Source organism: Hipposideros armiger, unplaced genomic scaffold (assembly GCF_001890085.2).
Source record: "Hipposideros armiger isolate ML-2016 unplaced genomic scaffold, ASM189008v1 scaffold_5, whole genome shotgun sequence".
NCBI lineage: Eukaryota > Metazoa > Chordata > Mammalia > Chiroptera > Hipposideridae > Hipposideros > Hipposideros armiger.
The window spans coordinates 1,645,445-1,660,581 of record NW_017731355.1 but is presented as its reverse complement, the minus strand read 5'-3'; the positions used below and the strand labels follow the sequence as shown (position 1 = coordinate 1,660,581).

Here is a 15,137-nt window from a genome sequence, read left to right as displayed (position 1 = left end):
GACTTATTATTTTTAAATTTTTCATGAAAATTTGCCTCCCCCTCTCTCCCCTGGTTATTATCTGTATCTTGAATAAGTTCATAGAAATGAGTATCATAATGTTTTAAGAATCAGTAAGTAAAAACATTATGCCATATTTCTGCCTAATCTCATCTAAGCATCTAAGAACAATACTGTAATTAGCCAAACATATTGTTATAATTGTTGCTGAGATAAACATCTGATTTTGAGAAGTATATTTAAGACTTATCCAAAATCATTTGATCTGTAGGCTGTTGTTTTTATGGCTCTTTTCAGATTTATCCCATGGCACCTGATTCCTGAGATAGCCCTGTATTTCTCTATATTACATATTGGGTTGTCGGAAAAGTCATGATGTATTTTTTCTGTTTTTCGTTGCAAAAACGCGTCATGACTTTTCCAACAACCCAATAGATGGAATCTGTTCTTAGAGGTCTATCAGTTGAGATATCCAGGACTGACAACTGCCAATTGTTCATAGAATATGTTACAGCTATATCCTCTGTGTGTTCGATAGTCACACCCAAACCAAGGAAGTATTCCTTTCGTAGTTACATTAACTTTCAGTATTAGCTAGCCTGTCCCAAAATACCTAGTGTGTTCTTTGATAGCAATAATTTGCAGTTTACTTCAGTTATAATTCAGAAAGGCATATCTGAGCAGTCTGTATTTAGCTGTACACTTGGGCATGGTGTGACTTTTAATTTCCAAATCTGAGCTTCAGTGTTCAGATGGTCTAAATGTCTGGAATAATTGGCTACGTGATTCCCAAGTGTGTTAGTATAAATTTGAAATCAGCTTTAATAATGAACTTATTCAAGTTGTGTTACTTGGCTGGATAGATAGTAATGCGAAAAGTACCATCATGACTGTTTGTGGAAGTTTGTTATTTTTTTGCTTGGAGTTCATGAAGCCATGTGTTTTTACAAACAAACTGCCCTCAGAATTATGGAGAGTTCTGACTTGTAGTGCTTTCTTCATTTATCTTAGAATATATGATCAACAGTTTCCCTCTGTACAGTTTGTCTATTATTCTGACATCATGATTAGGTTAGATTACCTAAGCCCTAACCTCAGTTTTCAGAATGTTTCTGCTCTTTAGCGGTAATTGTCTGAGCACACTATTGCTCTGATTGTTTTTAAATCTCATTGAGATAGACTCCAGGTTGTTAATGTAAATCTTTTATAGCTTTGGCTGAATTTCTTACAAGAGCTCTTGGTCTTGACAGCTGAGATCAGATGGCTGATCTCTCTTAATGGCACTTATATTTGAATTTTGTAGGCTGAGAGGCAGAACTACTTGGAGCTGGTCTGTTTAACGCATGATGGCTTTAAATGCAGACTTTAAAAAATGGGCCACCTTGTAAAAATAAAGTCTTAGTCTCTAGAGTTCGCTCCCTTTCTTAGTTTAAACCAGTCCAAGTTTTTAACTCTATGGTTTTTTTCTTTTAACTCTCCATAGGGCCTGGTAATTTGAGGTAGAGGAAACTAATATGAACTTCACATTTTCATTTGAATTTAAATTCCAAGATTCTTTGATTCTCTGGAGCCAAATTGTTTCAAGGGTTTTCATGAGGAGGTTATGACTGGAGGGGAAGAGTGCTGCCTCTTGGTCTTGAATGACGACCCCTGCCCTCTGCCCCTAGCTGAGAACTCAAAGCGTTGTTGAATAGCACTAAAATGAGCTGAGTCCAGGACTTCAACCAGATGGTCAATGCGGGGCTTTTAAAGGAAGGAAAACGGTAAAAGAGTAATCTCAGAGGAACTCTCTTATGTTAAAGAACTGAGAAAATGAAGTCTTTCTGAAGCTAAGTGTAAATTATACCACCTTCTTTGGGAGCAAAAGCTGCTAAATGTAACAGAAGAAAATGACAGTGTAGGAAATCAAAGTTCAGGAACAGACTTCAAGCGTGGCTTTCTAGTGCTTCATCCACTCTTCCTACTCCCCTCTTAGGATCCATGGCCTCCTTCCCCACCCCACCCCCAAAATCTATTTGAAAGGGATTTTGATGGGTAATGGCAAAATAAGGCAACTTTAGACGGAGTATATATTAGGGCATAAGATGCCCTTTGTATAGGGATTATCTTAGACATACTTTTGAAAACATACTTTTTTAAAAGTCTTATTAAGAAAATAATCAAAGGTATGATTTTTAATCTTCAAGTTTAGTCTGCTTTCAGTAAAAATAAGGTATAGGTACCAAAATAAGCAAACTTCTTTTTTCTCCCCCTGGTTTCTGCTTATAAGATTTACAGGTATTTAAAATAAACCCATGAAAAACAGAAATACTGCCCTGGGATTGGCTAAATAGTCAGAGCAATTACCTCTGGGCTCCAAAGTCCAACTGAGCTTGACTTTTGGAAATAAATTTGGCTAAGACTTCTTCCTCATTCTGCTGTATAAAGGTGTACATGAAATGATACTGACCTCTGCCAGAAACCCCAGGAATCCTATTCAGTGATGTACTTGTAACGGTCATGAAAGAATTAAAACAACACAGATGTGGATTAATGTGAAAAAGTAGGCAAAACACAAAATTCTCATTGTGTGGTTTCAGTGTGGCAGATCCTTTAAAATACTTTCGTGTACCACAATAATTAAAGTGTTTAAGAACATTAAATTAAGATACCTAGAAAATAAAAGCCCACAGTAGAATAACAAGAATGAACTATGTTTTATTTTTTTTAATTGGAATTAATGTAGGTTGCCATGGTGAAAATAAGTTGAAATATTTAACAGTAACTGTTTTGTGCAGCCCTAGAGATCAAAAACAGCAATGTAAATAGGCAGGTCTTTAAAGAATCATTCCCACAGACATGTTTAATGTAAATGATTGCTAGAAAGGAAATGCATTTTCTTCAGTGCTATGCAAAGAAATTTTAATTGACTTGGTTTTGGCACTGAGAATCTACAACTTAGCATTAATAACTCAAATTTAAAAATATTTGCTCATTGCTCTGGATTATGACTGCATTCAAGAAACACTATTTTCAAACACTAATTAATCATTTTAAATAAACTTTTTTTACACATTTATGGCATCAATGAGTATGACTGTTTATTACATTTTACCTATAAAAAGTTGAACTGTTTTATATACTCTTTATGGAAACAGTGCACAGTCATAAATTAAAAGATGCAACTGTTTTGGATATTTTACTGGTGGTCCTGTGTTTTCCTGCCAGCAGCGCAGCTGTTTCAGGTTTCTCAGGATAACATATAAAAAGGTGTATGTACACTGCAAGTTTATGCTTGAATTGCCGAGCCAGATATGGTATGACTCAACTTTCCCAGAAGCAAGTTGCACCAAAATGTGATGAATCAAAACAGCTAGTTGCATAGTATTACAGCTATGAAAACCAATTCTCATTTATGATAGTTGGCTTCTTAAGGTTGACAGACATTCCTCTGTGGTACTTGACTTTTGCCATGAGTGAACAGCCACTGGAGCTACTAAGGCGATGCTTTTCTTTTGAGGGTCTGAGGAAAGGACAAAAGGGTGATACAGTATTATCTGGTATATGGATAAAAAGTAGCTGCAAACTTGTATCAGGAATGAAACATTGCATTTCCAACATTTCTTGAAAAACATGACTCCCTTATTACTTGTGTGATAGTTACTGAATTCCCAGTGATTTTAGGACGTTCCAGGTTGATTTTTAGACTTTCTGAGGTGATTTAACGCTTACCTCATTTCTCATGCTTTGGAGTCTTAACAGTTTGACATTTTATTGTGTCCTGGGAGGTAATAAACAGATATCTTTATGGCCATGAAGTAGGTTTGGTGAATTCCTATTTAAATCCTGTAGAACCTAAGGCTCCATCAAGAGTTTGACAGTGACTGTTTAATAACAGTAGTCTCCATAGTGGGATATATCTCGCCAGGGGATGTAAGATGGGATATAGGGAGAAATTATTGGAACTTAATTTATTTAAGTATTTTTATCTCATCCTTTAAATATTTCTATTATATATTTTATAATATACCTATATTAGTATATTATATATAGTTATGTATCATATAATAGTATATAATATATTAATACTATATATAATTTATAAATAAGTATACAAATTTTGGAGATGCATGTTCAAATATTTTTTTACTGCTATAACTATACTATCGAAAAAGTTTGGAGATCGTTACTGAATAAATATTAATTTCCTTTCTCCTTCCACTTTCCCCTTTCACCCTTGGCAGAGAAGCAAAGAATTGAGTTAACACCTTGATTTGTGGCAATGTGAATAAATTATAGCTGATTCCAGGAGCTTATGCCGTGTCTTACTTTGACCACTTTTTCTATTTGGCCTTTTATATTGCCATATATTTTTTAATCACACAAGCTTATTAAACATGGATACAAATGAAAAACAGACTTGTTATTATGTTAGAAATAATAAGTTGCTCATGCATCAAGACTTTGACACACAGGAAGTTTGAATGAATGAGTAGAAAAGTTTCCAAGTTATTAAAATGTTCTGGTACCTGATTTATTCATTTGCCATACCCGTAATTCTAAGGCGGGTGAAGCTCCTTTACTTCCTGAGGCCTGAAGAAACAATGTGGTTTCTTAAACTAAGCATTAAAGCAAAGCTGGAAATATTTGTTTTCCAACTGTGCTGGCAGTCATGCTAACAAGTTGCCCCTCTTTGGCTAAGATTCTCCCGTTTTTTAGGTCTGTTTGTCTACCTTTATCAAGGTAGAACGTTTTAATTGTTAAATAATATGTGTGTGATTGAAGAAAAATAGTGTGTATTACACTGTCTTTTGACATCAGTTCAAAAAATTCTTTTGTATTTACTATGGAACATTCTTTTGAACTCAAGTTCAGTCTCAGAGATTTCTTGGACATGTAATTCTGTAAGGTTTCCTTTCCTATAAGGAAGGAGACAATATATTTTGTAATATTAAAGTCATTTTGAAGTAGCCAATATGTTCTCTTGCCTCCTCCATTTGTTTAGGTACTCATTTCAGAACATATTTGTGTAAAATATTAAAAATATAAAATATTAACAATACAGTAGTATTCTGATACTGTATTATGTTAAGAGTATGGCAGGAAGAAGGACTGCAGTTAGGTACCCAAACAACATCCCACAAAACAAATTAGTTCTGAAATTTGGGAACAGTGAACATTTTAGTAGCAAGTACTATTTTTGAAACCTCCTTTAGAGCTGTTTTTAGACCTTCAAGTAATTTGCTTTATAATCTAGTACTAGTTTAGGTACTCTATGTTCAGTGGTATGTTTCCTTTTAAAACGTAATAATGCATTTATAAAGTCTGAACATTTCAAATCAGAATTCCTCTTTAAAATTTGTATTTGCTTTACTGTTGCTTTTTTAAAATGTTACCAATTTTTCTGTGCTTTCTATATGAATGCTACACATTTTGTTTTGTTTTAGGTATTTAAACCATGTCAGAGCTGCCTCTCCACAGGACCTGGCTGGAGGCTATACTTCTTCCCTAGCTTGTCACAGAGCACTACAGGACGCATTCAGTGGGCTCTTCTGGCAGGCCAGTTAACCTTTATGCCTCCTTTGTAAGATCTCGGCCATAGAGCCGAACCAGGGAGCTAGCAAAAGGAAAGCAGACTTGTAAAATTATAGCCATATGCAACTGCACAACAGCAGTGCTACCACTGGCAGCTGTGTTAGAGGATTTATAAAGAGAAAATTTCAGATCTAAGCTGAGTAATATAGTAGATATTTGTGGAAAAGATTTATTTTTTACTTATATTTTCCTGAGAGGGATTGAAGTGGGAAGCCTCCTCTGATGGAAGATATGAATAATTTACCTATGTATATTTGAGGTTGACAGACTTGTAAAATCTTTTTGAAAATAAAGCTAGACTTTATATTAAGTTTTGTGGTTTTTCTCTTATTACTGTGTTTTACTTGAACACATTATAAAATGCCATTTTGAATACGACATTTAGTGTTAATATCCAAGCCTATTATTTCTTCTCATAAAATGTTCCTTTTTTTCCCAATGTCTTCTTAATACAAGTACAGACAAGTGGATATATTTCCTTCTACCAGCAGGTTGTGGCAAGTAAAACCTCACCTGTGATAATGTCACTCTCTTAATATTAAGGACTCAGTGCCTGTTTTGAGCAGTGGAAAGTGAGACAAACCTTGATCAAGGTGTTATGGTTCCCAGCTGTGAGCCACACTTAGGATAAACCAGAGCAGAGTATTAACCTGGTTTAATGACAAATTCAAAGAAGTAAGTTCATAAAATTTAATACTTAAATGGCAACTTTCACCTCAAATGTGAACTCATTTTATGATGAAACCTTGGAGACTGGAATGGATACATTTTAAATGAAATTTCCCTATGAGACGCTGATGTAGTTTCTGTTGAAACTTCAAAGGCTTTTTAGTATACCCAGGAATTTGCTAAAAGAGTTTGGATGTGGGTAGGATGGATATTTGTAGAATCTCAACCTTGTATGACTCTTACATAGACCACTGGGTATGACACAGTTTGTGAGGGAAATTAAGGGATTTCCTATCAAATCTCCATTACAACAGATGTTAATTTTATGGTTGGAAAGTTATGTGAAACAAGATTGGTTATATTAGGGTGGAATATCCTTATGTAAGAACTCCATCTTATTTGACTAAGCAGGTATTAATTTCAGGAGTACACCTTCATCTTTACAGTACTTCTAACCATCTTTGATCATTGAGAAAACCAAGACATTGAATAATTGAGTAGGCCACGATCATATACACAAGTTAGTAAAAAGCCAGAATTAGAACACAGGGTTTTTGTTTGTTTGTTTGTTTTTTAAGGTCTTGTTCTATTGGTGCTCTACCAGGCTGCATCCTAGTTCTCATTCTATTAGTATTCCCCAATTGGGGATTAGCATTTTAAGTACAATCTATAATCTATTCAAAGAATAGTGAGAACACTGGCCCTGTGGTTAACCTGTACCCAACTGCCAAAGTTATTGAAAAAGAAACATTATTACTTGTTCTCAGTACCTTGTATGATGTATTATATTTAAATGGAATTAACTAATTAGTAGAACATTTCAAAGGCTTTCAAAACTTTTTGAGCCTACCTTAATATTGTAGGAATTGCCTGTACTTGGTTTGGCAAATAAATTAGAAAACTTTTATACTATTTTGCCCTTACTATTGCCATAGTTTGTTCAATAGGCCAAATTTAGAAGTTGTTAACTGACCCTATTAGGTCAAAGGGAATGATGAAAGATAACCTAATGACAACAATTCACTAAATAATAGAAATATTCTAAGTTGATGAGGTTATCCTGTACCCTCCCAGTGATTGCCTCTCCGGGACAAAAGGCTGTACAAATCTTTCATCTACATGAATTAAGTCTTTTAACATTTTACAACACAGCATTTAACTAGCACAGAAATAATTGCTAACAACCACTGAGCATGTGCCAAGCACCGAGCTTCATGCTTTGTGCATTATCTAATCCTTACAGCAGTGCTGTAACAGATGGAGAAGCTGAGGCATAGAAGGGGTTTAAGTACGAGGTGGGATCAAACAATACGGTGAATGTTTAAATAAAAATTTATCACAGTAAAAGACACATTACCATCAATCCTCCTCAAAATACTCCCCCTCGCTTTGAACACACTTATCCCATCGTTCTTGCCGCTTTCTGAAGCAGTTCTGGAAGTCCTTTTTCATGAGTGTCTTTACTTCATTCTCCATCATGACAACGCTTCCTGTCACACACTGCTTCTGGTATGGCAATTTCTGTCAAATAAAAGCATTACGGTGGGGGGGCATTTACTCCATCTGTTGAGATTTTGCTTCTGGACAAATGTCAGTTTAGCTCAAATAAACTTTTAAGTTTTCTCTTAATAAAAAACCAAAACAACAAAAAAAACCCCAAAACATTACAGTGTGTCCTCATTCACCTTATTCACCAGATCTGGCACCATGTGACTTCTGGCTCTTCCCCAAAGTCAAATGACCAAGAAAGAGAAACGTTTTGAATCTATTTAGGACCTTGAGGCAGCCACGACAGCACAACTAAAGACATGAAAGAAGACTTCCAGAACGGCTTCAGAAAGTGTCAAGAAAGATGGGATAAGTGTGTTTGAAGCACGAAGGGAGTATTTTGAGGGGGATTAATGGCAATGTGTCTTTCACTATAATAATTTTTTTAAATTTAAACATTCACCATATTTTTTTATCACACTTCGTTAACTTGCTAAAGGTCAATACAACCTATAAGGAGCAGAGTTTGGATTAAATCAAATGGTCAAACTGAGTCCATGCTCTGGAAATGACTGTCAGACTCAAACTTACAAACCAACAGCTGTGTGAAAGCAAGTGTGGGTAGAAAACTTCTTAAGACTTCAAGAATTTTATAGATCAAGTATCTAGTTTTTTATGGGATATAAATGACATCAACGAAATAACCTTATTCATATCCTTGAGAGAAGTTTTTAAGAAATTTGTTAATGTAGAACATGATTAACTGTTAACTACTACACTCCCATTTAAGCAGATATTAGTGGTTTTGAATACATGTACATCATAGTTAGGATGCATTATTAATTTTCCTTAATTTCATTCAATAAATATTTGACCTAAGTTTCTCTTAGAAGTTATCTTTAGGCCATCAACAGGTGGGTCAGATAATCATTTCAAATTGAGGTGTCAAAAAACTTGTCAAAAAGTTAACAAAATTAAAAAATTGAATCTAATGAGCTTTCCAGCTGTCATTTTCTAGTGGATTCATGGAGTTTAGTTACCAAGTATCACATCAGAAAGTTTAGGGTGGGCCTAGATTTAAATAATGAAATAATCACACATTTACGTATCCACTCTGAAGGAAAAAGGGGGAGGAGTTAAAATGTAAATAGAAGCATTTAAGGATTGTGTTTTCTTTACAACTATATACTGCATATTTTGTCTAGTTAAGGTGTGACTAAATGGAGGCAGGAATCTTACCACTTTATATGTACGAATAAGAACATCATTTTGTACCCACACTTAATATTCATAACCTAGCACATCAATGTATAGTACTAGAAAAATTTTTATTCCTACTTGCAAATTAATTCTCTTCACCTACATCAGGAGAAGGCAAATTGTCAACCCCTGGCCAAATCCAGCTCTCTCTCTATCTATATATATAAATAGTTGAAAAAAGACAAAAAGTTAATATAGTTTTAACATGTGAAAAGCTTATGAAATTCAAATAATGTGCCCATAAATAGGGTTTTTGGGGGAATATTGCCTACATATTGTCTATGGCAGCATTTGGGCTATTATGGCAGAGTTGAGAGGCTACAGAAACCTTATGGCTTGCAAAGCCTAATACTGTCTGGCCCTTTATAGAAAGTTTGCTGACCCCTTACCTACATACTTCTCACTTGGAGGGGACTGAGAGTAAGAAAATTAGAAGTCCCGAACTAGCAATCCCTGGCTGAATTAGTCCCCAAGGTCTTGCAGAGGATAGGTTGGGTTGAGTTTCAAAATAATTTTTAAGAGCCTTTAGACAAGGAATGAAGTCCAATTCATTACTTCCTTACACTTACCATTTATTGCCTTCATCTATTTATATTACCTGCCTGGCTTCTGAAGGCATTTGAGTTTGTAATTAATGATTTAGATCAGGGATTCCTTAAACTTTTTCTGTAGGGCTAGACAGTAAATATTTTAGGCGTTGTGGGCTAAGAGGCAAAATTGAGGACATTAAAAAGTAGGTACTTATATAACAAGAAATGAAATAAATTAGCATAATTTTTTTAACTAACAAAATTCAAAATATAATTAAATACATTTTTGTAATGTCTGTTTTTGGAAATAACATTTCTATTAATTGGGGTTCTGAGTGTTTCCTATCCTCAAAATCAATTGTAAATGATCACCTGTTAGTGGTTATCTGCAATGGAATTTTACACATTTCATCTTTAAAAATGTATTTTCATACAGATAGATATTGACAAATACTGGTATCAATCCCGGAGCATATGATTTTAACTGAGCATATTCATCACTTGGAAGGCATTTGTAAGACTCTTATTAGATTCTTCCCTTGACCTCTGCATTTTACCATGTCATTACATAGCACATTATTCACTTCCAATTGAAGATTAGGTAGAAGCTCAATTATAGCTAAATGGATTTTGAAATATGGGAATTTCCTTTGCATTTGCACCAAGGTCCCCAAAATGCTGAAAGTATATCCACTGCTAATTTGTGTGAGAACGAAAATCCTGTTTCTTGTTTTCATTTTTGATAAATGAGCAATGTGTAACAGGATATTTTGATTCAAATGTCCGTTGTTGAAATGACTACTTCAGTATGTTTCACATTAAAGTTATGCTTGCCTTGTAATTGTAGGTTGAAATCTTTAAGAAATATTATCAAGTCTTTAGTAAAAGTTAATTTCCAAAGTCATTCAGTGTCCTACGGTAGTGTTCAAGAGTGATTCTTGTTAAGGAAAATTTCATCCTTGACCCTAAACGCAAAAGTTGCAATCAAACTTTACAGTTGCTAAGCAAATCAAACTTAGGTTGATCAAGTCAGGAAATTCAGTTTCAATTTCTGACAAAATTCAAGGACTTCAAGATGGTTAAAGTCAATGAAAATAAATGAAGTTTACCACTAACACTACTACTGGTTCAGTAACACACAGTAGATTCAAAAATTTTTTGCAAGACACTTGTGAAGATAGTGATAACCATACATTTTAAACACCTTACATTTTCACAAGCTTTGTAAATTTCTCCACTAGGTCTTTTTGTACCTCACACATTTTTACTACCATTGGTTATAACATCTTAGCAGATTCTACTTCAGGTTGTACAGAATGTGTTTTCTCAACTTGTTTGAAAATATTCATCTATAGTTGTTCCATGCAGAGTATTCAGGGGTTAGCTCTTTAATAACTCGAAACTCAGCGATGATGCCTCAAGTAAATAAGAACTGAGCAGTATTAGTAACACCTATTAACGCATCACATGTCAAAGAACCACTTGGACTCATTTACTTTGACTATTGATATTGCTCCCAATGTTCTCAACTCTGAACAGTTGTTCTTGCCAAAAGGCCAATAGTCTTAAAAAGTTTGCTTTCTCTGGACACATTTCTTTGGCTACTGCATTCAAACACAATTCACCAACAGTAAATGGCTTTTCTTGCTTGGCTTGCAAGTCATTTGGAGACTTACTTTGGTTGCAGCGTTTTCCATTTTTATTTTGTGAAGAAATTCTGCTATGATATATCCAGTTTAAATTTCTAAGTTTTCTGACAGTTGCTTGCCTCTGAGTTGGAAATACTGTGATGAGTGCTTCTTTTGGTAATGTCAGTGTGTATTGTATTGAAGCTCAGGTATAGATGCTTTGTCATCTAATTCTATATCAAAATAATTCACACTCCACGGTGCTTTAAAAGCACATTTGAAGTCCACTTTTCTTGTTTGGAAATGATGGCTGTGCACTGGTAATAACAAAATAAAATGTTACAGCTTAGTGATATACATAGCATTCAAAATACTATTGAATTATTACCGTGTCACTGTGATTTGTAGTGTGATTAGCAACATAGCCCGTCTGTGTTACAACTACTCAACTCTCCTGTTATACCATGAAAGCAGCCATTAACAGTATGTAAGCAAATGAGCATGGTGTATTGCAACAAAAACTTTATTTATGGACATTGAAAGTCAAATTTCATATAATTTTCACATCACAAAATGTTATTCTTTTGATTATCAACCATTTAAAAATGTAAGACCATTCTCAAGTCACTTGCCATACAAAAACAGGTGGTAGGCCAGACTTGGCCTACTGGGGATGGTTTGCCTATCCCTGATCTAAATAATCTCATTTTTATTACTTTTATAGTTACAGTATAGGAGTGCTTATACAAAACTTAAGTTACGTTCTTCAATTAAGGATAACCATAAAATGATACTAGTGCTTTCCTAGTTAGCCAGCAATTACCCTACCTTCAAAAACTATTTTCCCAAGAGATAGACATATTTAAATGTATTTAATAAAAAAATTAAGATATAATTTTAAGATATAATTTAGATTATAAAAGTATATATTATAACTTAAGTAAAATATGTTTAGACTTATTTCATTTAAATTTTAATTTGACAATCCTTAATTTATAAGACAGCAAAGGTAAAATATAACAGTTCAATACTAAAGTAACTGAATGTTAAGATTTTATGAAATCATACAAATTATATTTCACTACATAATGATCTAGTGGGGAGACAGAGAAAACATTTTCAGTTACATGATTTAAACAATTTATGTTTTTTCTTTTGAAAAGGATTTAGTTGTCTTCTGGCGTTTAAGAGGTGGTTCTTCATGCTTCTCTGTAACAAATGCAGAAAGTCGGTATTAGGTAAGATACTTAACATTTGAAAATACTTTAAAATACAAATAATGTAGGCATTTTAAAGATTTTTAATCTATTCAACTTATACATGAAATAGTAACATTGCTGTGGAGTTATTTTAATGAAATAGCCTTCTACCAGACTGAACAGTGTATAATAAAATTAGTAAAATTGGGAGAAACTAGTCATAATTAAATGGCAAGGGGTCTTAAACTGAAATATCTAACTAGTTATTAGTTTAACCTATTCCAAATTTAATAAATAATATAAAAATATATATAGCCTGAGAAAGCTACATGAAAGGTACTATAGTTTACGTGTAAGTTCCCAGAAATTGCTCACCTAGATTTAAGGTCTGGTTCTTGTAGAGGATAGCAGCAGGAATCCGAAAGGTGATGCACAACATTTCCTTGTTAGGGGCCACGTTTCTTACTAGGTGTACTGAACTGCATGCATCCAAGGAAGTGCCTAACACAGCTTCAGCTCGCTGCTGAACATCCTTAGCAGGATTGGCATCTTTGGAAAAGCTGTAACAATGGACTATGGGAAGGAGCTCACTGCTGCATGGCTGCCCATCTAAAAGCGATTTGAAAGCACTGAGAAACTCGATAGCCTTTGCTGGCAAGTTCATGACAATGTGCACAGAATGTGTTCTTTCTTTTGACAGTGGTCCCAGCTGCTGCACTAACTCTTCTCTGACTGGTCCTTGGAGGAAGTCTTTCCCATCCAAGTTAAAGACTTTTACCTTCTGGTCCACTTTATTTAATTTACAGTTGTGCAGTAGCCATTTATGGGATTCAGGATTGAGATCGTTGGCAAATACAGTGCAGTTTTTCTTTGCTATTGGAATGGCAAAAGGTCCAACCCCAGCAAAAACATCAAATAGGAAATCCCCAGGTTTGTGAAGTTCTGTGATACGGCTGTGTTCTGTAGAGAGACGAGGATTCCAATAGACTTTTGAGAAATCAAATTCATAGGTATAGTTGTTTTCTCGAACCTGAAAAAGGTATTATGCTTTTGATTAATCTGCTTAGTCTTAAATTCCAGCCACTGACATTGGAGAGGTGCACCCACACACGTAACACATATTCAACTTACCACTATTAGAAGCAAATAACAGTGCATTTAAAGGCATTGGAATTAGAATTCTGGTGTTTATGCTACACTGAGGCCAGTTACTATTTTGCATTGGACATTTTCATGAGAAGTCATCTCTTCAAAGCCAGATGGCTCTCCGTCTCATCCTAAAAGGTAATAGTGTTTCCCAAATCACACGAGGATTTTTCAGATAGACCAATTGACTGGCTTAAGTATACTCTCTTATGTGATCTGATGGAGAGGAAAAAAATCTGTAATTTGAAATACCACACTATATGTATCCTGATGGTGGGTAGCTAAGTTGCACACAGCACTTCCACACAGCAAATAAGCCTCCCTCCTTACTGAGTTTTCAGTTTGTAAGAGGGAGGCATAATAGATGTGTTACGTGTCATTGAATTTTCAGGTATTTTGCTGTTTTTAGATAGTTACTTGGACTTTGCAAGTTTCATGTCTATAAATTAGAGCCAATTAAAAAATAAATAGAACAAATCATTCTCCTACTTCTCCTTTCCCAATTTTAATGGATAAAGAATCAAAGGCCAAAAAGTTCTATAAATCTGATAGAGATATACCTTCTATATTCTACTTCCATGGACTTAAATCCAAACTTGTACATAGTTTTTTTTCCTCTCAACCACTCGATGCTCTGGCCATATTATTAAGGTTCCAGAGATGGAAATGTCTCCTTATGATTCCGCCAACTAAAAGTCTGGGTATATAGCCTGGAAAGTTTAAATATGTTTTGTGAATGCTTTTCTGTTACCCTAAGGGTCAGTACCAAGTGAACATGCACAATGTTTAATCAGGGTATGCCTTAATGTCAGCTGAGATAAGCACTGTTATTACCAAAGGATTCACATTCAAATTTTACTTGCCATAACAGACCTCATACATTACACCCAAGCAGCAGGCAGTGGAGGTTTGGTATACAGGGGAAGACCAAGCTTGGACTCTGAAGGCAGAAGCCTGGCTCCAAACACCCTGCTCAGTCATTCCTTGTTACTTTGTAGCATAAAGAGAATATTAATAACAATCACCATTATCTTGTGGGGCATCTTAGATTTCTTACATTTCAAGCATTTAGCTCAGGGCCTAACAGTAAGTATGTAGCAAATGTTACCCTGATACTATTAAATTATGGAGAAATAGTATACTTAAGATACTATTCTTTTAAGTTTATGCAGCCTAGAATCTTAAAATGTAATTATTTTGCATAAACTCTGTCCCAAGTTTTATCAAGTCCTGTTTAAAAGATATATGTAACATTTTAAGAGTGGCCTTGGTTATTAAAATTTTTTCAAGTTATAGAGGTTATTAGCCTATTTCCTAGCTTGGGTACAAAATTACATGTTAACATATAATAGACAACCTAAGACTTTTGGCTTAAAACAAGTTTATTATATCCAGCACTCCAGAAGATTTTGGGGTGGAGGATGAGAAAGTGTTTTATACCATGAAACTATTCCTACATATTTTAAATTATTTTTTCTTTGAAATAAGAGTTGTTTTTCTTTTCTTTTTAAGATTTTTTAAATTGGGGAATTGGGGGATGGGAACAGCGCTGGGGAATTGGGGGAAGGGGGACAGACAAGTTGCTGTCCTTTTGTTCTTCAGTCTAGTTGTGGAGGATGTTGCTTCACTGGCCCAAGTTGGCA

At 34.6% G+C, this 15,137-nt stretch overlaps 2 protein-coding genes across 2 annotated transcripts in view; one reads left to right on the top strand and one right to left on the bottom strand.

Moving 5' to 3' along the window:
• Positions 1–5,884, top strand: part of MNAT1 (MNAT1 component of CDK activating kinase) — a 180,852-nt gene extending 174,968 nt beyond the window's left edge. The window contains exon 8 of the mRNA XM_019644523.1: positions 5,427–5,884. Within this exon, the coding sequence (XP_019500068.1) occupies positions 5,427–5,547 (121 nt within the window). The 3' untranslated portion in view covers positions 5,548–5,884. The remainder of the gene's footprint in view (positions 1–5,426) is intronic.
• A 5,840-nt stretch (positions 5,885–11,724) lies between these two features.
• Positions 11,725–15,137, bottom strand: part of TRMT5 (tRNA methyltransferase 5) — an 8,182-nt gene continuing 4,769 nt past the window's right edge. Inside the window, exons 5-6 of the mRNA XM_019644516.1 lie at positions 12,724–13,378; positions 11,725–12,358 (exon numbers count right to left, since the gene is read on the bottom strand). Coding sequence (XP_019500061.1) covers positions 12,291–12,358; positions 12,724–13,378 — 723 coding nt within the window. The 3' untranslated portion in view covers positions 11,725–12,290. The remainder of the gene's footprint in view (positions 12,359–12,723; positions 13,379–15,137) is intronic.